Source organism: Vipera berus (assembly GCF_964194415.1).
Source record: "Vipera berus genome assembly, chromosome: 3".
NCBI lineage: Eukaryota > Metazoa > Chordata > Lepidosauria > Squamata > Viperidae > Vipera > Vipera berus.
The window spans coordinates 124,691,371-124,716,505 of record NC_138204.1 but is presented as its reverse complement, the minus strand read 5'-3'; the positions used below and the strand labels follow the sequence as shown (position 1 = coordinate 124,716,505).

Here is a 25,135-nt window from a genome sequence, read left to right as displayed (position 1 = left end):
TTTTTGATTTTTGGTTACATTGATGAATATTGCAGTGTTGTGTGGTGCAACCATTCTGGCCCACCTGGGCCACTGAGTGGCTTTCCATACCATTGATCATGGCATCCTTCTGGACTGGCCTTTGGGGTCGGTAGTGGTTCTTCTCTTGAGGCAGTCAATGTTAGTGGAAGGGGAGAGGTCAGGTTTGGGGACCCTGTATTGTGGGGTGCCCTAGCACTTGAAGCTTTCCCCTCTCCTTTTTAACATCTACATGAAACATCTGAAAGAGGTCATCCACTGGTGTGGGGGTCTGTGCAGTATCATCAATATGCTGATGATATCCCATTATATATCTCCATCCCTAGCCCGACAGATAAGGCTGTGGCAGGGCTGGCCAAGTGCATGGAAGCTATAAAAGTCAGGATGGGGAAGAGCTGACTTCAACTCACCCCTGGCAAGACAGTGACTCTAGGCTTGTGCTCCTACTCAGGGCCATATAATATTCCACCTCTAGCTCCGGATCGAGGGTATACTCCCTGGAGTAAGTTGGTATGCAATTTGGGAGTGGTGGTTCTTATTTCTCCTGCCTGAGGTGGCTGTGGGAGGGCCTTGTACAGATTCATCTGATGTGCCAATTGTGCCCTTTCCTGGCGGCTTTGCTCACAGTCACTCGTGCCTTGATCACCTCCTGTTTGGATTGAAGAACCATCCTGAAGCTACAACTGGTGCAGAATGTGGTGCTCAGTGACAGGCGTCCCCAGGTTTACTCATGTAAGACCTCTGTTGTGTGAGTTGCACTGGCTTCCAGTTTCCTTCCAGGTGAAATTCAAGGTGCTGGTTATTACCTTTAAAGTCCTGTATGGCACAGCATTCCTGTATGTGGGATTGCTTCTCTCTAAGGATATCTACCCATCCCAAATAGGGTGGGCACACTCCTAGTTGATGCCTTTTTGCCATTTTATGAACTCTAGGAATTGTGAGATTTCCCTGCCCTGCATCCCCTGCCCTGTGGAACACGCTTCCACTTGAAGTTTGGCAGGCCACTACCCATCTAGCCTTTCAAAAAGCAGTTAAGATCTGGTTTTTCCCCAAAGCACTGGGATAGGGTAAGGCATCAGGTTTTTAATGTTTTTAGTTGTAATAGATTTATGTTATTATACTGTTTTTACTGATATTATTTTACTTCTTGCTCGGGAGCTGCCCAGAACATGACCTAAGATAAGCAGCTATACAAATGTTTTAAATTAGTAGATGAAATAAATAAAATACATCCAGGTTGTACAATGTTCTTGATTTTTTTCTTCATTGCATGTTTTTTTTTTAAAAAAAACAATCTATGAAAATGACAACAGCCATTCCCAAAAAAAGAGTTATTCACAACTGGAGTAACCTACAAGCCCAGCAGATAAATGAATGAACAGATGTGTCAATACTGTTTTTCTTTCCCCCAAGTCAGGGGTAGGCAACCTTGGCTCTTTTATGACTCGTGGACTTCAACTCCCAGAATTCCTGAGAGTTGAAGTCCATGAGTCATAAAAGAGCCAAGATTGCTTTACCCCTGCCCTGAGTTAATCCCTCTCTTGATCAAATTTAAGTACAGGTTGTCCTTGACTTTCAAGTTCATTTAGTGACCACTTGAAGTTACAATGACACTGAAAAAAGTAACTTATGACTGTTTTGACACTTATGACCACTGCCGCATCCCCATGGTCTTGTGATGAAAATTCGGATGCTTTGGCAACTGACTCAAATTTATGACCGTTGCAGTGATCTGGGATCATGCAACCTTCTGACATGCAAAGTCAATGGAGAAGCCAAATTCACTCAACCACTATGTTACTAACTTAACAACTGCAGTGACTCACTTAACAACTGTGGCAAGAAAGGTTGTAAAATGGGACAAAATTCAATTAATAAATGTCTTACTTACCAACAGTCAGTTTGGGCTCAGTAAGCTGAGGAGTACCTGTAGCTGACTTGGCATTATATTGCTTGGTTTCCAATTTAAGTATTTTGCTTAAACCACAATACATAACACAATCCAAGATTTGTATAGAGATATAATGGCAGGGACATGGTGGCTCAGTGGGTTAGGACACTGAGCTTGTCGATCAGAAGGTCGGCAGTTTGGCGGGTCGAATCCCGAGTGCCGCGTAACAGAGTGAGTGCCTGTTACTCATCCCAGCTTCTGCCAACCTAGCAGTTTAAAAGCACGTAAAAATGCAAGTAGAAAAATAGGGACCACTACAGTGGGAAGGTAACAGCGTTCCGTGCGCCTTTGGCGTCTAGTCATGCCGGCCACATGACCACGGAGACGTCCTCGGACAAGCACTGGCTCTTCGGCTTTGAAACAGAGATGAGCACCGACCCCTAGAGTTGGAAATGACTAGCACGCATGTGCAGGGGAACCTTTACCTTTATAATGGCAGTAACATTGGGCAAATATTTCACACACCGATATAACCTGTTGTGGGGAGGAGGTAGAGTCTAGGGCTCAATTAAAAGATCATCTTGAGGTTTGGTTAAAATAATCTTAACTACAGTTTGATGGGTGCCTGTGGTACAGACTAATCATATTTGCTATCACTGCTTCTTATAGTAGCTGTTTCTTGGAAACCTTTCAGCTGGATCGGAACTGGATCAGAAATGGCAGCAAAATCAGCTTCAAGTAAAACTAAACCTGTTGTAGATTTGGAACCTGAAACCAAACTTTGCTTTTTGAGTGTCATCTATGTTTTGATATAAAGCCTGAACTGAACCAGAGCTCCTACTTAATTAACACAGCCTGAACTTAGTGTTGCCAATGTATTCTGAAAAAGAAAAGGAATACGTTACAGCACTGAACTATTGATATCAACACTGGTTTGAATTCTTTTTCCACTGTTTGCCTCTGAGGGAAAACTAAACCCGTACTTAACAAGAGCTACCATAATTGCACAGACTGATTAGAGAAATAAAACCAACCCTTGTATTGTACTGGTGGTACTCTCGGCAATTCAGAATCAATTTTAAAAGTTCAAAGGCTAGGAAATTGGAGGGTGCATTTCCAGTGTGGTATACGGCACTTAAAATAGAAGGGATGCACAAACATGTAAGACAGTAACTCTCGGAAATAACAGAGGCAGAAGCAGCAGCTCGTATTTGAACACATTAACATGGGAGCATTTTCTTGGGTGTTCCCAATCTAGAAAATGCTGACATGACAAAGTCAAAAGGCGAGGCAAGAAAAATCAATCAACAATCATATTAACTATTTGTTACTCCAGATATAAGCCTATCTTAATTAGGAAGAGTTCCTTCAAAATAAATGTTTCTCAAGTTAGCTGATTAAGGGGGGAAAAAACAATATCTCAGTTCAGTCATGCTCATCTTAAAGCATTTTCTTATGAATTATCAACTTTTGAAGAACATGCACATTTTATGAGAAAGGTGTTAACATCCTGACAAGTAGAGAGAGAACTTTTGTTTAGTTCTTGGCTATATATATTCTGTTACTGGCATAAGTGATTAAGACAGCTTTGTTGGAACAGGTGCAAGTAGTCCTTGACTTATGACCTTGAGCTCAAACTTTACGTTGCTAAGCAAGACATTTGTTAAGTGAATGTTGCCCCATTTTACTACCTATCTTCCCACAGTTATTAAGTGAATCACTGCAGTTGTTAAAGTTAGTAACACGGTTGTTAACTGAATTTGACTTCACCATTGACTTTGCTTGTCAGAAAGTCACAAAAAGTGATCACATGACGCCAAGACACTGCAGCCGTCATAAATATAAACCATCTACCAAGCATCCAAATTTTGATCACATGACCTGGGGATGCTGCAACAGTTGTAAGTGTGAAAAATGGTTGTAAACTTTTTCCAGTGCCATTGCAATTTCAAACAGTCACTAAACAAATGGTTGTAACCTGTAGTTCTCACTGAGCTTTTTTAAAAAAAGCCTAACCCTGCAAGAAAATCCTGATTTTACTTGTAAGGCCATTCAAACTTAGTGTAGCTTCAACTTTGTTCAGGCAAATTTCACTCAAAACATTTTTTTTGAGGGGGGAGAAAGGAAAAAGAGAGACAGAAGAGACCAGAAACCAGCCTGAATAGCTATCTCGGTACCTGTAGGGAGTAAGGAAGGTAATAGAAATAAGCAAAAACCATTAATTGGGCAAAGGGGACTGCAACATTTTTAAGCTGTTTGAATAGATATAATATTTTAATGTGGCTCAGGCAGACACCTCCCTAATCCACAGTAGAATGAGAAGTAGGTCCAGTATAATCCAAGTTGGAAAATTCTGTTGTTATAGCCCAGGGGTGTCAAACTCAATTTCATCGAGGGCCGCATCAACAATGCGGTAGCCCTTAGGGGGCCGGGTGGGAATGGACTGGGTGGGCGTGGCCTACTGGGTGGGCATGGCTAGAGTGCATATGGCCTACTGGGTGGGCGTGGCCAGCTCTACATTGTTCTCATCAAGGTTGCCTATGGGGGCCCGGGCAGCAGTGGGACAGATCTGAGGGTCTCTGGCAGAAGGAGGGTCTCTGGGCCAGGGCCAAGGCAGTGCGGGCCGTTCCCTCACTGTTTCCAGGATGGCTTCGCGGGCCGCATGAAACCATTTCGCGGGCTGGATCCGGCCCCCGGGCCTAGTGTTTGACATGTCTGTTATAGCCAATCTCAATAAAAGCAATTTTAGTCCTCCCGTGGAGTTGATTTCCTGGTCTGAGCTACCTATTGAGTTTGATAGTGTCATCCTTTCATAGTTTATCATTTGAGAAAAGTTGGCTTCCCAAATTTGGGCAGGAGACATATACATCTCCTTCATTCTACAATTACAAGCTTTGGACAGCACTATTCCTTAAGCAGTGGCCTGATAGCATACAACACAATAAATATTTTTTTTGTGGTCCCATGTATAAAACCAATGGTTCATCGGAGTTACAGCTGGGCAACAAAGGAATATACCACTTCATTTCAATAGTTACATTTCCATTTACATATCCCAGGGTGTCTTAAACTCTACAATACAGTACTATATTGTACAACTCCATTCTGCAGGCCTGCACAGGCAAAAATAAAGAGCAAAGCCCAAAGCAAATTTAAACTGACGCAAGACTGATCAGGTTTTTTGAAAATGGTGATGTTTGGAATGTGGCTCAAGATCCCAAACAAACAAACTCACTTGGAATTCCAGCAACAAAGTTTTATTTCAAAAGAAGCGTTTGCAAAGGCTTGGTGGACTGAAACACACACAGGAGTTCAGCCACACCTTACAGAGCTGTTTGACACATTTTTAAATCCTATCCCCGATGCAGATTCCCCCTCCCCTATCGCACTCAACGCCCCTTCCCTAATCATCTGATAAACTTTCTGGACCGCCTAAAACCACTGTCCTTCCCATGTTCCAGGAAGCCCCTTTGTCCATATCCTATCTTTCACCATCTAATTTTCTGTTACCACAGTCTGTCTCCTATAGTTGTTTTGATATTTCCTCTTACAATTTGTAACTTCTGATTTTCACATTTGTACCTATCAATACTTAGATAAAATATTATTTCTGATCTTCAGTTGGCTTCTGCTTCAACCTTTAGAAATTTCTGAATAATACTTTTATTCCTTTCAGTGATCTCCCTTTACGTTTTTAACTGCTGTGGTTTGGTCTACACTTTGAGAACCTCTCTGCTAAGTGTAACACAGCAGATATGGCCTTAACTTAATATTTTGTACCATCCCAATCACTTTATTTGTAAACCACCATTTGTAGCATGCTGTGGGTTATTCAAGAAAGAAGGCTTATAAACATGTGTGAACTGAGGAATCACTCATCAACTATCATGTGAGATAATTTCAAAGGGAGTTTATGAAACAAATTATTCATGTTCATGTTAATGTAAGTTGGATGTATCACATTCAGTGCGGTGTCTATTAGATACAGTAGTAGTAGTAGTAGTAGTAGTAGTAGTAGTAGTAGTAGTAAATTAGATTATTTTTGGTGATCTGAAACTCTTTATCCATCAGGTTTTGTAACTACTATTTACTTAGATCAGGACGTCTGAATATGCCATGTACTATTTTGTCTTAACCAGGTTATATTTTGAACTGGATTCAGTTCCTGGCACCACAGTTAAAGGAAGACTGAACCATATACCTAGAAAAGATCAATTAAGACAGAGGGTATGGAAACCAAATTATATGAGGAAAACCTGACAGAGCTGAGTAAGATTAGCCTGGGAAGAAAAGATTTAAGAGGGAGATACAGGGCTTTTTTTCTCATAGAACGCTCAGAACGCAGTTCCGGCACCTTTTTTGGATGGAACTTTGTAGGGTAGGCAAGGCAGGTTGTATAACATGTGTGAGTTCCGGCACCTTTTTGTTTTACAAAAAAAGCACTGGGGAGATATGACCATAATCTTTAGATAACTGCAAGGCAGTTATGCAAAACAGACCAGAGTTGTTCCAGAGGGCACAGCTAGTACCCATGGGTAGAAATAACAAAGAAACTGAATTTATACTAAATATTAATAAAGAGATCCTAACAGTGAAAACTAGTGGCTATAGAGCAAGCTGCTTGAAAAGATGAAGGGCCTTCTTTTTATTGAAGGAGGTTAAGCAGAAGCTGCATAATCATCTGTAGACCTGGCTAGTTTCCTGCATTGCCCAGAGATTAAAGTAGACACTTTACAATGTTTCCTCTAATTCTCATTTTCTGTGGATAAAGGCTAATTTCTGCTCACAATCAGGGGTGGTTAATCATTTTGCAATTGGAGCCTGCACTATTCAGATTTTTCTTCTAGTAGCCAAGGACCCCAAGGAACGGGAATGCTAAAGTAATCACTTTCACTTAGGTTGTGTTTTTCAATATTTTCAATAAATGTATCCTATCATTAAGCTTAGAAAATGAACATACTTTATTTAATTTGACATGGAAAATCAAAAAGCCTATAGGCAGTTTGCTGTTGGACTTCAGTAGCACTTCTTGGGGCTCTGAAGACTATGGAAGGAGTTGGGAACACATGCAGAATGTGGCTTACCTACCCAGATCTCCATAAACATTACACCAGTAGTAAAATCAAAAACAGATTTCAGTATTTTCCATATGATGCCCTCACTTCACTACTTGCCAATTAACTAAGCAACCGCCAGGTTGCTTCTTCACCAATACAGGCAGGCACAGACAGCGTTGCCCAGAACTCAGCACTCACCCACCATTAAAACAATCTCTAGGCATTACACCCACTGCTTTCTTGCCAGACTATTGTGAAAAGCAATCTGCTGTGTTGTCCAAACTGAAAGTTGCCAAAATGTCTTAAAATAATCTTTTAAAGATGGCTTATTAACGAGCTGGCATAAGTACAGGACAGCACCAATGGAAAGGTACACTGTCTGCTGAGTCTCCTCCTACATTTGATGCCTTCAAGACAAACCATTCCAGCTCTTGAGAAACACAAGCATAATTTCCAAAACAAATGTCAGCCCAGGAACAAGGATGGGATGGTAGGGAACAGGAACTTTGCCCATAGGAATCGGTTATTTATATTTTAATTTCTTTAGTGTCATCCCAAAATATGATATGAGCAATTATGAAGAAATAAGAAGGTAGTTCATTTCAATGCTAGACTACATGCAGCACTGTAAGAAATGGAAAGGCAGTTCAACCAATTTAGTGTCTCTTTTAAATATTCTCATTAATCTCCAACACCTTCCTTCACCATTAAAATGCTAATTACATGAAGATCTTGCTTTTACCGGCTACTAGTCATTTTGATTAGCTATTTTTTTTTAAGAAACTGAAGTGACTGTGGGAGGCTAAAACAGCCTTCTCAAATCTGATGCTTCCCAGAGATGTTGATCCTCATTTTCAGAATTTCTGGAGCAATGTTGTTGGAGACTGTAAGGAAGATGACCTCGACAGAAATATGCAAGAACTGTTACCTGAAACATTTATTGTGTCCTAAGAAAGAAAATAATGCTCAGAAGTAGCTTAGGCAAAAGCTGCCCTGGTTCATTAGAGCAGCAGCTTCCAAACTTTTGGGCGCCAGGGACCAATTCCATGTAGAGAGATTTTTCCATGGACCAAAAGGGGCATGGTTACACACACTGCCTGCATCTCACGTGTGTGCGGATAGGGCTTCATTTGTTTGCATGGATCAGTTTCCAGATGCTGGTCCATGGCCCGGAGATTATATTCTGGTCCAGCCTACGACCGGCCCTGTTTGAATGTCAGGGACAACCCCTTTTTATAATCAACAGGCTGGAAAAAACCCAACCAAATTTATTTCCAAAGAGTTCAAACAAAAGTGAAACGAAAAGTTCAAACAAGACTTAAACCAAAAGGTTAAACAAGAGTTAAACAAGAATAACAGACCAGGACTCCAGCAGAAGATCTTCAAAGGGTTGCCTTCAGCAGCCAGCACCTCCCACACCTTCCCCTTTTATCAGCAGTCCCAAGGCGTGGCTTCTCATTGCCTTCTCCCGAGTTGCCTCATTGCCTTCTTTTGTTCTGCTCTGCTAGATTGCCTCCTGCTCCTAGCGTCCCTGAGCAGAGCCAGCTGTGGATCGTCTTCTTCCAATCCCTCATGCTCACACGGTTGAGTCTGAACAAGATGGGAGGGGCCAGGCTGAGAGTCCTGCAGTGCATCAGAACCTCCCTCTGACACCAAAGGCTCTCCAAACCCCTCCTCCTCCTCCTATTCAGAATCATCCGACCCAGCTGCCGGAACCACAGGCTTGACGCTGAATCACAACAGATTATTTTATTAGTTTATCAAAACATAAAATGCAGAAGTACAAGGAAAAATGAAAATAATGGGAGAATAAGGAAGGAAAAGGAGAAAAAAGAAAAGTGTAGGGGTAGAGGGTAAAAAGAAAAAAAACATTGACTTCCAACTCCTTTTTGGTGCAGCAGAATAAGGCAGTAACACAAAACGCTCAACATTTTACTTTATATAATAGTATACACTAGCCATTTCTATAACAACAAATTTATGTAATCAACAAAACCCAAAAATAAGGTATAGGGTTTCCTGCCTTAGCAGGGGGTTGGACTAGATGACCTCCAAGGTCCCTTCCAACTTATTATTATTATTATTATTATTATTATTATTATTATTGTTGTTGTTGTTGTTGTTGTTGTTGTTGTTGTTGTTATTGTTATTATTAAGGTTTTAATTTTTTTCCACCTCAAGCACAAAGTCCAAGAGTGGTTTCCAAATAGAAACAAAATTAGTGCAGTGCTCGGTTCTTGAACCCAGGCTGTCGGCTTTCTGTCTGACAAGCCCAGCATCCTTAACCATGAGCCAATGCGCCCCCATGAAAATATGCATAGGATCTCTTAAACTGAAGCTATCTGTAAAGTGCAGTTGTACACTGCTTGCTTTACCATTCTTTCAATAAAAAACAGTTTTAGAAACTTGTAATATGAAATGGTAGTCTAGGCTAGGCTGATTCCCTTAAAAAGACATCGCTAAGATCTGTTTGAAATACATTCTTGGCTCTTGTTTCCCAGTGCATTTGCTTCCTTAGCAGTCAAATGCCAACCCAGAAAGAACAGACCAAGTCACAAGCAGACATACAGAGAGACCACGCCAAACATTGTCCCAGAGGATACAATATGTGAACACCACAAGACAACAGTCAGTTTCTCTTCCTTCCAGATTGGATCTTGAATATATGAACAGCCAATTCAAGGTGTGTCAGATTCATAATGAAATTTCCTAATGAGAAACATTTCTTTCCTCTGTAGGAGATCTAGTCTTCCCTTCTCTATGAAAAATAAAGCAGAAAGAAGAAGGAGGGAGTCTGAAGGACACAGTAGCTCTAGTTAAGCATTTATAATAATATCAGAAATTGCATGCAACAATATTCACCATAGAAACAGTACTTTGATGGCAGTCTGGCTCAAACCTCTGTACATATCCATTTTCTATATACCCTCTTCCCTACCAGCTGTAGAGGAAAGGCTATACTTAGATATACTACAATGATACAAACAAAGGGGCGGGGGACATCCCTACGTCTTCTCCCTTATCTTATTTATTAGCATGATTCTTTACATAATCAGCCAGATGTTTAGACTGAATTTGGCATTCTTCCCCACTTATCCAGCTCTTCCCAAGAATATGGGATAGGATTAGTTCATCTGGAGATGCTTCCTGTATGGACTACCTTGCAAGGCTGGCACTACAAAAATTAAAGGCATTTCTTAGAATACTGCCTCTGAAATCCAAAATTCTTCTTAGTCTCTTTGGTTGGAAAAACCTGCTGACTGCTGCTGTCATCTACCATTACCCACCACGTTCAATGTTCCAATGAGATATACAATTTATGCAAAAGACATAAAAACAATGAGAAACGGAAACTGTGCTGCTACGCATATTTCTGAAACATGACTTGAATGTTAGTGTCTATCTCTCCTTTTTGCCCATTTTGTTCAAGCAATAGTCCTATTATTCTGGGTATTCAAATCATGCTAAGCCATAATCGAATGTATGTGTTTTATCATGAACGTCAGTGAGGTCATTGAATCAACAAAGGATCAGAACTTAGTTTGAAACCATTGTTTGTTAGCTTGCTAAATCTGAATATAACTTGGCACTACATGCAATTTCTTGACATATTTTATATTGGGTTGGAGTCTGGACAAAGCCTCAGCTAACCACAAACCACAGAAGTCCATGGCAGAAGAGTTTGGAAAAAAGAGGAAATGCCAATTAAGAAGTAGTTAAGCTAGCCATTTTTACTTCTCTGTAAAAAAAATTTTTTGACGATACAAGCCTCTTTACTGACAAATACACCTGTCTGATCACTCTTTCCCTCCCAGTAGCAGAGCTTGGAAACAACTGTTAACATTTTGTTTAAGGCTTATATAAGATATGAATGCAGTTCATCTGTGGGAGGGAGAATATCTCCATGGTATGAAGTTTGTTTATGGAGACATTCACAGTATGAAGCCCCTGGGGGATGATGCAGTAAGTCCTAAACAAGCCAGAGAGAGCTGTTTCTATACCACTTTTGTTCATAGGAAAGAGCGATCCATAAGAAATGAACCTAATTTGCCACATCAAGTGAATAATATATAGTCATCGGTTCATTTTTGTTATACGTAATAAACTATGAAAGTCAAGGAGTACATGAATAAATGGGAATATAGTTAAATATAAAGAAGAGGAAACTAATGACAATAATCAGCCTTAGAATTGACAATCAACACAGGGAAGTGGTAGATAACTTCTGCCTATTAGGATCAACTATCAACTGTAAAATAAGAACCAGTCAAGAAATATGCCACAAACTAGCATTTGGTAGAGCAGCCATTAAGGCCTTGGAAAAAATACTCAGATACTGTGATACGTCTATACCTACAAAGATCAGATTGGTTAAAGCCATGGTATTCCCTGTGATGTTCTGTGGAAGAAGAAGTTGGACTCTGAAGAAGCAGGATAGGAAGCATATTAAGACTTCTGAACTTTGGTGTTGGAGAGAACTCCTGAGGATAGATTGGACAGCCAAGAAAACAAACAAATGGCCACCAAACAAACAATTATGTTTTCATTCCTACTGAAAAGATAAATTAGCAGATTCAAATTATCCTACTTCGGACACATTATGCAAAGACCTATCTCTCTGGAGAAGGTTACAATATTGGGAAATGTGGAAGGAAACAGAAGAAAGCAAGCAGCAAGGTAGATGGATTCAATTCCAGTGACAATGGATTTGCTTTTGGAAAACCCGAAGGAGCAGGTTAGGGATAGATTGTCATTTGGAAAATATATTCATGTGGTTAAGGGTCAACGCTGACTTGATAGTACATTGAGCTGTTGCTGGTGTCTCTTCAGGGGTCGCTGAGTTTTGCCATCTGGTTTGCCGTGGTGAGAGAACGACAACCTTACTCAGCTGGAACAGCACATGGTTGCTGTGAGAGAGCGACCATGCTCGGGATTACACTGTCCAGTTCTTTGGCTTATTTCCATCATTTACGTTTCCATCTGTTTTTGCCGATTTCGTCCCTCCCGGCTGTCTGATTGTTACTGCTGGCCTTTACATGGGTTTATTCTGCAGCTGAATTGCTAGCCCTGAGGGAGTCCCCCCTCTCTCAGGAATGGCCTTCTGACCTGTGTCGCCTTTTTCTTAATGACAGGTCTTGGGACCCCGAGAGGTGGCATGGCACAAAGAGGAAGTTACGGGGGTTTTTATGTTAATTTGATTTAATACCTTTTAATGTTTGTATTTTGTGTTTTTATCGTTGTTAGCCACCCTGAGTCCTTTGGGAGATAGGGCGGCATATAAATCCCATAAAATAAATAAATAAATAATAAATTGTAGTTAAAGCAAATTATGGTATAGCATGATATGTGAACACAACCTCTAACTTTTTATAGCACTTGGTATCTTAACTAAAATCTCCTTTTAGTTGAAAGAACTAGCACTTCTTTCCATTTCTAATTCTATCTTGTGAATTTGACTTTTTTTTTTGCAACAAGTATTTCTTGCTAGAATTGTTTAAACTGTTGATCTTATTTAAGTAGCTAAAGTTCCTTGGAGTATTTCAAACCCTGAACAGTCCAGCTCATTTCATTTGCTACTGCCAAAGGCTAGTTCTTAATTAAAGTAAAATCCTCTTAGGCATATTAGAAAATTTAAGAGCCCTTTCACTGGTCTGCGTGGCCCAATTACAGCTCCTCCTGTACTGCCTGCTATTTTGCTTTTTTCCCCTCAAGTATATCTGAAGGAGATGTATACTAGTAAAACTATATAATTATTCTATTTATTCTCTAGAAATGATAGTGAGATGGTGCTATAGGAAATATTCAACAGTCTTCATGCCAAATGGATTACATGTTTATACTAACCTATCGGTTGTCCATGTATAGAGCCATCAAAGTTCTACTGCCAGGCTGTACTTAATGAATGCTTACAACAAAGGTTTAGTCTAGAGGCCCCCAACCTGCTGGGTACCAGGGACTGGTTCTATGGAGAAAGATTTTTCTGTGGACCAATGGGGGCGTGGTTTTGTGTGCTGCCTGCATCCGGCAGATGGGGCTTCGCTTGTTTGTGTGGTCCAGTTGCTGGAATGCCGCGGCCCAGTGCTGGTCCACGAACCGGGGGTTGGGGACCCCTGTTTTAGTCTATGTATACTAATTAGCTTATGGTGGAGGGGGGTCTAAAAATAATTTCTCAGGAGACCCTTTAAGTGAACATTGTCTGGACCATAATTTTAAAAACTTACATTAATAATGCTGACCAATTTATTTTTGCATAATTTTTTGTAGATCATGTCTACTTCATTAGACAAATAGTCTGAAAACCAAAAATTCACATAATGGATATTTCAGATAAACTCCAGAAAGCCTTGTATTACTTACAATTACTGTCTGCTAAGTTCTGATCTCTTTCTCTTATTGTCCTTCCGTTGTATCTACTTATAAAATCCTTTTTCACAGTACTTTCCATTTATCTGATAAAATGGACACGATCCACAATCCAGGAAACTTCGTATCTAAATCCGAAGGCGTAGAAAACTTCTGCTATGACAACTTCCTTTGAAAACATTAATAAAGCTGCAATATTTGCTTTTCTTATAGGATCTTTAGCTCATTACTTAGCCTTTATGATGTATCAAGCTACAATTAGGATCTTCTCGGTTCAATTCACAATGCTAGTAGTCCTAATTTACCCATTAGAACTGGACCAGCAACTCAGTCACTAAGCAAAGTGGTCAGTAGGTGAAACCATGACTGTGCTCATGATCTTCCTTTAGCTTTTCTTTGTTTTATAGACATGCTAGGTTTGTAAATGCAAGGATGGGTTGTAAAGTTACTTTTTCATCACCATCATAACTGCTAAGCTAAAGGTAAAGGTTCCCCCGCACATGCGTGCTAGTCGTTTCCAACTCTAGGGGCCGGTGCTCATCTCCGTTTCAAAGCCGAAGAGCCAGCGCTTGTCCGAAAACATCTCCGTGGTCATGTGGCCGGCATGACTAGACGCCAAAGGCGCACGGAACGCTGTTACCTTCCCACCGTAGTGGTCCCTATTTTTCTACTTGCATTTTTACGTGCTTTTGAACTGCTAGGTTGGCAGAAGCTGGGACGAGTAACAGGCGCTCACTCTGTTACGCGGCACTCGGGATTCGACCCGCCAAACTGCCGACCATCTGATTGACAAGCTCAGTGTCCTAACCCACTGAGCCACCGCGTCCCTTACTTACTACTTAATTAAAACAATCCAAATCAATACTTTGCTTTTTTAAACAGGCATGTGAACAGTATGACCAACACATGAAGCAGGTGATTAAATATTTCCATTTTTAAATAACATTTTACCATCTAGGTACAATGGTTATTGACTGTGTTTTATTAATGGTTTATAGGATCAGGGTTCAAAAATGAGCATTACTGTTATCAAATTGTAGGAGTTACAAAATGAGACTGCATTGACCAGCAAACTGTACCTTGATTAGTTAAAAAATATAAGAGTTCAGTAGTCTATTTAGCAAATAAAACAGCACACTAGTGTGCTAAATTTTAAGGCGTATCTCTGCACACTTTACATCTTTAAAGAATTATTTACATTTACTACCAAGTGAAAATAATAATGGTATTTATTCTGCAAAACAGAACCAAGAAATAAAAAATATCTGGGACTCTCCTTTACTGTACAAAGATAACTCAGTTAATTGTGATAAAACATCATTTGCTAGTATAGGCTGTAACAGGTTCACTGTTCTGCAGTATTTCTTGAGGATTTCGTAGAGCAGGAGGTAAATTTAATGGTTTTGATTCTTCATCAAGAAGCACCAAATCTTCAATTTCTCTTCCTTTGTATTTCCTTTTACAAAATTTCACAATAACTTTCTTCTTGAGAAATAGTTTCAGTGCTTCCCTTGAAGCAACTGCTTTGGCATTTTCCTTACTTTTCCCGCAGCCAGTGCCCAAATATACAGATTTGCATCTCAGTTCACAAACTATACTTTCCTGAGAGCTTTTATTTTGAGGTAAATCTGCGAGCTCTTTCAGTGGAATAAATTCAACATCTAATGTTACCTTTACAGACTGAATGGATGAGTTTAAGAGTTCTACATGGTTGACACTTGGACTAAATCCTCCAACAGCAACTAACTTCCAAGCAACAGCTTTGTAGAGTCTATTGAAAAATGGTTGCCTTTCTTTTGCATCTTCATTTGTCAACAACTTGCAGGGCACTTTAATAGGGGCTACACTTGTATGTGAACTACTTTTTGAAGCTAATACTGTAGTACTTTCCAAGCCAACTTTCTTTTCAACTGGTAAGATATTTTCAGATTTGTGCTTAATAGCTGGTGTAGATTCATAATTAGGAGCTTTGCTTTCTATTCTTCCTCCAGTTAAAGATACTGCAGGAGCTATCTTCTGGGTCACAGCAGAAGCTGCTGCAGGCACAACATTGGGAGTTGATTTTGAAGCTGAAGCAGATTTTGTCTTCTGAGATACAGTTGAAGCTGTTGTAGGCTCTACCTTTTGGGTCAAGGCTGAAGCTGCTGTAGGCAAAGACTGAGAGTTCTCTGGGGTTTTTGATATATCTTTTTCTAGATTCTTTAGAGATTCCTTATCTGTTTCCACCCTCAACTCTGCCTTTGTAGACTTTTCATTATTAACTTCAAACGGTTTGTCAGCACCAACAGCCTGCTTCTTGCAAGGACCTTCATTGCTACTGGATATGCCTCGTTTCACCTTGGCAACCAGTTCATCTCTCACAGTGTGGGTTGGAGCATTGGTCACTGTGATGCCTACAGCCATGTCCATCACCTTTTCCATCACTTGCGGAGAATATCGACACCCCAGGAAGACGTGGTTGGCCCACACCCTGGAGAAAGAGACCAGGCGACGGAGCTCCGCGTGGTCGGCGTCGTCCTTTCGGCTTACGGACAGACCCTCCGCATTGCGAATCAAGAACTCCCGCCGGTACTGCCAGTGCTGCTCAGGCTCACACTCGTCGCGCAACTTTTCTACCCAATCAACGCCGGTATCGCCCGTTTCTCCCGTTTCCTCGTCCCCCTGGCTAGACGCCGCGGCGGGCCCCGCTACCGGGGCGGCCTCCCCTTCGGCCATGGGCCGCAGGGAAATAGCACTTAACAACCGGCAGCTTGCAGCTCGCTCTCTGACACAGGAATATTTAGTTCCGGCCTACGTTATAGGAACTGGCTTCCCGTTTAAACCGGCCCTAGCGCAAAAACCGCTCAACATCGCCCCCATCCCCCGGAGGTGATCCTCATAACTGCTAGTAACTGCTAAATGAGGTGGTTGCTAAAAAGGACTATGTATATACATCAGTATATACATATGGATTCAAAAACGATATTCTTTTACAAAACTGAGGAATTACACAAGTTATATAAACTTCAAATAGATATAAACATATAATGAGATAAACTGAAATTAAATATAAATAAGATCTGGAGGGAATTATATGATGCCACCTTATATATTTATTCAGTTTATCTCCACCCTTCCTATTCGATCCCTTTGTCCAGGTAATTAATTTTCCCAAGGGGCCACATGAGAAACTCGGATGGTTGTGGAGGGCTATCGCCATCCTGCCCTCCACCACTGCTGATACTCCACCCCTGTCTCTGATAATGCCCTGCCCCCCCCCAAATGCCACCTGCTGCCAAAGGCTGGACTGAGAGAACCTGTAGGCTGGATATGGTCTGTGGGCTGTAAAATGCGCAGGTCTGCCATAGTCACAGACTCTATGAAAGAAAGATAGAGCATGAATTCATAGAATAATATATATAAAGATTTGTCCCATGTTTGGGGCGTAGCAAGGTAATCTAAATTGTTAACAAGCATTTAACGTATATATATATATATATATATATATATATATATATATATATATATATATATATATATATATATATATATATATATATATATATATATATATATATTCCTTGATAAGATTAAAAATACGAATCCCAGGCATGTTAAAATTAACAAACAAATGAACACTGGGATAGAATTAAAAACTAAAACAGTTTTTATTGCTGAAAAATCAAGCTTTCGTTGGCCAACTGCCAACGTCATCAGGATGGAGATGCTGGGGTGGGGAGATTCCGTTTATACTGTTGGTGTCTGCACTCTGCTCATGGAGCATGCTCAGATCTGTTTGTTGAGGTCTGCCGTATTTCTTTGAGTTGTCGCGCATCCGTTTTTGGGATGTATTTGTCTCTGGGTATCTGTTGTTAAAAGTGAATTGTTTATAGCTCCATGTGTTGTAGCCATAACCCTGGTCATTGTCCGTGTTCTCATGCCAGGGATCTTAAATGGTTGTTGCTCTTCTTCCTTGTGTTCGACATTGCAGAGTGGTTGTGTGCTGGTGCAACCTTGGATTTGATGCAATGAGATAATTTGTGAATTCTTGCGCTGTTTGTCTTCATGTCGCGCACGTCGTTGCTCTTCCCAATTTTTTAGTGCCTGGTATGCAGGGGGGAGGTCTATATGCCGGTTGATGGAGGAATGGTTTGAAAACCAGGCTTCCTTAAACAGGCGGCCGCCTTTAGTGTTGTCACTGGCAATAGCCTCAGTCCCTGCTAGATTAAAGGCATGGTTGTGTGTAGCCATGTGCGTCCACACCTGTGAACGTTGTTCTTGTCTTCTAATAGCAAGCTTGTGTTCATGCACCCTAGTCCTCAGTCGTTTTGGACTAGGGTGCATGAACACAAGCTTGCTATTAGAAGACAAGAACAACGTTCACAGGTGTGGACGCACATGGCTACACACAACCATGCCTTTAATCTAGCAGGGACTGAGGCTATTGCCAGTGACAACACTAAAGGCGGCCGCCTGTTTAAGGAAGCCTGGTTTTCAAACCATTCCTCCATCAACCGGCATATAGACCTCCCCCCTGCATACCAGGCACTAAAAAATTGGGAAGAGCAACGACGTGCGCGACATGAAGACAAACAGCGCAAGAATTCACAAATTATCTCATTGCATCAAATCCAAGGTTGCACCAGCACACAACCACTCTGCAATGTCGAACACAAGGAAGAAGAGCAACAACCATTTAAGATCCCTGGCATGAGAACACGGACAATGACCAGGGTTATGGCTACAACACATGGAGCTATAAACAATTCACTTTTAACAACAGATACCCAGAGACAAATACATCCCAAAAACGGATGCGCGACAACTCAAAGAAATACGGCAGACCTCAACAAACAGATCTGAGCATGCTCCATGAGCAGAGTGCAGACACCAACAGTATAAACGGAATCTCCCCACCCCAGCATCTCCATCCTGATGACGTTGGCAGTTGGCCAACGAAAGCTTGATTTTTCAGCAATAAAAACTGTTTTAGTTTTTAATTCTATCCCAGTGTTCATTTGTTTGTTAATATATATATATATATATTGTTGTTGTTGTTAGTTGCGAAGTCGTGTCCGACCCATCGCGACCCTATGGACAACGTTCCTCCAGGCTTTCCTGTCCTCTACCATCTTCTGGAGTCCATTTAAGCTCAATATTGTTACAGTGTACTCTAATAATGGCTCATATGTTCATCTTAAAATCATATATATATATATATATATATATATATATATATATATATATATATATATATATATATATATATATATATATATATATATATATATATATATATATATATATATATATATATATATATATATATATATATATATATATATATATATATATATGTACATATATATACATATATATATACATATATACATATATACATATATATATATATGATTTTAAGATGAACATATGAGCCATTGTTAGAGTACACTGTAACAATATTATCTAAAACAAATATTGATGGAAAGGGCCAATAAAGTACTTTCCCAAATTTAAACAGCATGGTGACATAGAAAGAGTAATTAATACAAGTTTATTGTACTCTATTCAAATAACTAATTGTTCCATCCTTACTTGAAAATAATTTTGCCCTTACGTGGAATCTGAGATCTAATAAGATAGGACACAAAAGTATGTCTTTGATGTTCTAAAGCAGACATGTCAAACTCATGACATCACATGACGTCGCGCAACGTATCGGAGCTTTTTCTCCATTGCCGGCAATGGGGTGGGTGCGGTTTTGGGATGATGCGTCCAGCCCGCGAGCCGGCAGTTTGACACACCTGTTCTAAAGTAACTCCCTTTTAAAGAAGCATAAGTATTCTACGTTTTCAAATCTAATCAAGGAGTAACCCACACTACTTTTTCTTCCTCCCTAATGTAGCACATGACACTCTCTCCAGCTATTCAGTATTTGCATTTTTGCCCCAAATATTTTTATGTTGACTTTCATTGCTGAAGTTTCTCTTCAATACCAAACTGCATGTTTTCTAAAACTAGCAACATCAAAAACAGCCTAAATGAAATTTACTAGAAAGAGACTTCACACCAAGCAATGTATGTTGTTAATATTTCAAAACAACATAATACGAACTAGTGACATTCCATTTCTTCTGCTACTGCAGTGTTACAAGTAGCCTATATACGCACCCTATAAATTTAGGGCACATTATAAAACAAACAAGCCCAACTATCTTCCTCATAATTAGGGCACTACAATTAATTATGGCACTAAACTCTTTACTAGCATGGCAGCAATAAAATCAAATGCTTTCACTTTTGACTAACCACTTTAACATTGCCTCTTAATCACTAGCTAATTTTAACTACAGGTCGTAGAGGCAAGTCATCTTTGCAAGCTATCATTTGGTTGATTTGTTGCACTCCGTTAAAATTTGTTGGGCTTTGGAGAACGAAGCAAGTTAAAATTAGTCTAAGTAAATACTTTTAATCTGTCTTCTCCTCATGGCCATGCCAATTATGCCTGGCAGTTCTGGTAGGTGGGAAGCTTTTATGATAAACTGTGATTAAGTTGCCCCAAAGCAGCCAGCAGCTATTACAGAATCATTTAAAATCTAAAGCATCCTAATGGCGTGAAAACAGTAGGTCACTTAAATAGTTTAGGCGGCTATTAGGTGGTTCTATTTATTTTTCAAGTGGTGTTCTCTATGCAAATATTCAGCATGATTTTTACAACTGCAGATTAGTGGGGGGAAAGCTAGATAGAAAAGATAACTGAAATGTTTTTGTTTTACGCTTGTTCGTCATTTGAAGTGTATGTATACATGCGAAACTGTCTAGCTGTATCAAAGAAGTGGCAGCTCAAAATGCATTTGAAAAACTCTATTGCCACTGATCGTGCGTATCTATAATCATGTCTGTACTTACAAACGCCAGTGCTTGCATTATTGCAGACCTCTCCAGCCTGTTGCCTCTCAGATCTGCTGGGCATGAAGAATTCTCAGCTAGCATGGCAAAATGAAACAGATGCATCATCAGTATGTCAGAAGCGAAGTGTTTCCACCGTACTCACTATCCCCCTAGGAATCCATTCCAGAAATGTCAACTTCCTTTTAAAGAGCAAAATCAGCTTGAGATCTATAATTGAAGATTTATAATTAAAGGTGGACATTTTTAAAAAACCCAAGTTTTCCTATTCAGTCTATGTCCCTTGAGTGACTCCAAAACAAAAGAACTGCTGCTCTTTCAGTTCCCACTCTCCTTCCCCCACCCCCACCCCCGCCACCTTTCAAAGGATTATGAGGACAAGTCTTTGTAACACCTTGGGAATAGAAAAATCTCTTTATTGGCCAGTCTGTTATTCTCAGGCGTCTTGTAAACATCTCCTTGTTGTCTTTTAAAATCAGACAAGCTGGTGAAGTACATCAGAATGCTTATATGTAGGTGTACACATACACACACACACACAAACCCTTTTAAATGTTTCCAGCTCAACCACAGCACCCTGCTAAGAAGCCAGCCATGGCACAGAATAAATGACTATTTCTCTTAGAAGTCAGCCTTTAGAACTAGCAGTGTTCAAAGTCACAATTCCAGCAGTGATGTAGGTCTCCTTTAGCCCTCGCAAGCACAATGGATACTGCATTTACATGAGTATAGGAAAACCAGTTTCCCCTATACAAATAACTCTACCTCTTTTTTGAAATTATTTGTCCAGGAATCTGTTAGAGGACAAGGGAAGCTTTGTGCAAGTGTCCCTTCAACCAAAGGCAGTTACCTGTATCCACAGCAACCATGAAATTCACAGAACTTTTATTTCAACAGAAGCCAAAGGCCAGGCAAACATTCATTTAATACATCTGGGAATGCAGCAGGGATATTTTGTTTTATTTCACTGGGAAACAATATGTCTGCTAGACGTTTCAGGGGAAAATATTAATAACTAGTTTTTAGACCAGGAAAAAATATTTTGCATTTTTCCCCAATTTCTATTTTAGTCACAGAAAGTAATCACTAACCATTTGAAGCCTTAAACATTTTATTGCACATAGTGATCACTTCAGCAGTAAGGGCATATACTAGACAGAGGAACATTTTTTACTTTCCTAGCAAAAATATTGTGACGCTTATACATAAGTAAGATGTACAGTATCAATCTCCAGAACAAGAGACACCTGAAACTTCCATAGTAAATAAATATTCACAAGATATTATAAAGTTATGAGAGCATGACATTTATACTGCTTGATGAAAAGGATGAAAATGAAATAAAGAAAGTTCTCGTGAATGATCCTTAGCCCCAAAATGATAAGTCTAAGCCAGGGGTAGGCAACCTTGGCTCTTTTATGATTCATGGACTTCAACTCCCAGAATTCCTGAGCCAGCCAAGCTGGCTCAGTAATTCTGGGAGTTGAAATCCACGAGTCATAAAAGAGCCAAGGTTGCCTACCCCTGGACTAAGCCATTACAATAATACTTTAATTGTTTTATTTCAGGGGTCCTAAACCCCCAATTCGCCACCCGTTGGAAATCAGGCCACACAAGTGGTAGATAATCATGCAAAGTTCCATTTTTACAAGTGGCAGGCGTGCACGTGAAACCACACCCTGCCCCCCAACACCGGTCTGCAGAGTAGGAAAGGTTGGAGACCCTGCTTTAGTTTATACAGGTAGTCCTTGACTTATAACCGTTACTTTAGCAACCATTCAAATTTACAACAGCACTGAAAAATGTGACAACCAGTCCTCAACCTTATGACCGTTGCAGCATCCCCACAGTCACATGGTCAGAATTTGGGTGCTTGACAACCAACATGTATTTACAACAGTTGCAGCATCCCAGGATCATGTGACCGCCATTTGTTGCCCTGCCAGTTTCTGACAAGCAAATTCAATGGGGGAAGTCAGATTCACTTAAACAGCCACACGATTCATTTAACAACTGTAGTGATTCACTGAACGACCATGGCAAAAAATACTGCCTTGTTTAACAACAGAAATTCTGGTCTCAACCATGGTCATACATTGAGACCTAACTGTATAAACCTGCCAGCCCTAGAACTCTAGGATGAAATAGAAAAAAATAATACAGCTAGTCCTCGAATTAAAACCATTCATTTAGTGACTGTTCAAAGTTACAATGGCACTAAAACAGTGACCTTATGACCTTTTTCACACTTACGACCATTGTAGCATCCCCATGGTCACACGATCCAAATTTGGATGCTTGGCTACCAGTTCATATTTATGACGGTTGCAGTATCCCAGGCTCCTGTGATTCCCCCTTTGTGACCTTCTGACCAGCAAAGTCAATGGGGAAGCCAGATTCACTTAACAACCGGGTTACTAACTTAACAACTGCAGTGGTTCACTAAACAACTGGGCAAGAAAGATTGTAAAATGGAGCAAAACTCACTTAACAAATGTTTCACTTAGCATCTGAGGCTTTGAGCAATTTGAGACTCAGTTGCGGTCGTAAGTCGAAGACTACCTGTATTTAAACCTTAGATGCCCTAGCTTACTTATTATTTATATTTTGCCATCACCCATGTAGGGTTACATTAGCAGCACTGATATCTCGGACTCCAAGGAGCTTCTAGTCCAGGGGTAGGCAACCTTGGCTCTTTTATGACTCATGGACGGCTCAGGAATTCTGGGAGTTGAAGTCCATGAGTCATAAAAGAGCAAAGGTTGCCTACCCCTGTATCTAGTCCAAAATAGATGGTGGTGAAGCAATAGTGGGAGTGAAGGGCCGACAAGCTTGGATGGACAACAGCCTTTGCTCCCATTTGTAAGCTTGCTTTCATTGGCAATAACAACTACAATGTCCCAACTGGCTCTGAATTTTGCACTAGTCATTTTCCTGCTGAATGTTATCTTGTTTTAAAATAAAGAGATCAGAAATATTCTTGTGACCAAAACAAACATGCCTCTAATGAGTTTTGGAAAGAAAAAAAAGAGCTATCTGTCTCAATATCATCCCCCTTTTTATATTCATCCACAATTTCCCCAACATATTTTGCGCGACACAGCTGGTAGAAACATGTCTGCTCATGAGATCCTAGAAGTATCCTTTAGTTCAGAAAGAATTCTGAAGGCAGAGAACTAAGATCTGTTCAAATGTTTTAAAAAATACCCTTTCGATACTTTTTCCTAAGTATAACTTATCTTGATCATTGTAACACTTACTTCCCCAAACCATCTGAGAGAGGATTTTATCAAAAACACATTACTCATTAATATTAACTAGCTATTAACTAAGAAACTGCCCTGGTGACCCTCTCTTCCATCAGTACACTTGGCCGTTTCCATCAGTACTCTTTAGCTCAGACATGTCAAACACAAGGCCCGGGGGCCGGATCCGGCCTACAAAGTGGTTTCATGTGGCCCGCGACGCCATCCTGGAAACAGTGAGGGAACGGCCCCCACTGCCTTGGCCCTGGCCCAGAGACCCTCCTCCTGCCAGAGACCCTCAGATCTGTCCCACTCCTGCCCAGGCCCCGTAGGCACCCTTGATGCGAATGATGTAAAGCTGGCCACGCCCACCCACTAGGCCATACGCACTCTAGCCACACCCACCCAGTAGGCCACGCCCACCCTGGCCATACCCACCCGGCCCCCTGAGGGCAACCGCAATGCTGATGCGGCCCTCAATGAAATTGAGTTTGACACCCCTGCTTTAGCTCATGGTCTACCATATCAATATAAACGAGGTGCAGCGATTTTTCATTTATCTCCTGTTTATCCCTTTCTGGTTATAACTAATCACAAGGATATCCATTTGTAGATCCTTTAATATTTGCATGGAAGAGGAAGAGGAACAGGGAAGTAAGAGAAAGAACAGTTGCACTGGACATATGTTTACAGCTCAGAAAACCTGTTCCTAATTTTCATGTTACAATATTCTAAAGATTGGTAAGAAAATTACAAGATTTCTAAAATCCAGACGAAGAAACCCTTACCCCCTACAAAGATTATCCCTGGAGCCAGGATGGCTAAATATTAGTATTTTCAGGCATGCATAGACACTGTCCTAAGCATAGGTGGGGAGACAAATGGTATCTTCCAAATGTTTGGACTACATTTCCCACTAGCCTTCGTCACAAGCCATTTTGACTGGGAGAGATACGGACAGATAGAAGCTGAAGGTCAATGCACCAGCTTACATCCTTTCCCACATAAAATTTCAACACATGATTCAAGACACAGCAGGTGGAAATTCATCTTTATGCACTTCCACAAAGTTTGAGTTAAAAATGCCCAATTACCAATAGCCACCTAAACCAAGCAAAAATCTTTGTCAGTCCTTGGACAGAATTTTCCAAAGGATGATAATGATTGTTTATGAGATGCCGAATAAAACCTTCCATGTTGAGGCCAGGAAATGCTAAAGCAGAGGCCCCCAACCTTTTGGGCACCGGGGACTGGTGCCATGGACAGGAGGGGGCATGTTTTTGTGTGTTGCCTGCATCTCATATATGGGGCTTCACTTCTCTGCACTTGTTTGCACGGCCCAGTTACTGGCATGCCATGGCCCAGCACAGTATCTAAGGTTATGTATCTCAATTTTCTTCTCTTATCACCATTTTTACTGAGTCAGAGATCTCTTTTTGCAAAGTATTCAGACAGATATATAGGTTGCCTCAGAAATACTTACAGTTTTGAATGTATTTGACGAAGAGTTTTAAGATAGTAAACCAGTCATTTGGTTTTTTTATTTTTAAATGTAAGTAAAATAAATACAGATAATATATAAGAAATTCAGAATTCAGATTCTTCAATGGATGTTTTCGAAATGTTGGTTGTTGACCTTCTAATATTGGGAGAATCAACTGTGGCTTGATTGC

General features: G+C 40.4%; 2 protein-coding genes across 2 annotated transcripts in view; both read right to left on the bottom strand.

Annotated features, from left to right (window-relative positions):
• The window catches only part of SEMA5A (semaphorin 5A), a 209,796-nt gene that overhangs the window by 120,627 nt on the left and 64,034 nt on the right, over positions 1-25,135 (bottom strand). The gene's annotated exons all lie outside the window — the stretch shown is intronic.
• LOC308665791 (protein CDKN2AIP homolog A-like) lies at positions 13,969-16,178 on the bottom strand. The gene has a single exon (XM_081324022.1). It carries the CDS (start codon positions 16,042-16,044, stop codon positions 14,647-14,649), a length of 1,398 nt encoding a protein of 465 aa, XP_081180148.1. The 5' UTR covers positions 16,045-16,178; the 3' UTR covers positions 13,969-14,646.

Excerpts from the sequence above, each read along its gene's own strand:
- LOC308665791 (XM_081324022.1), bottom strand. The coding sequence starts at position 16,044 with ATGGCCGAAGGGGAGGCCGCCCCGGTAGCGGGGCCCGCCGCGGCGTCT.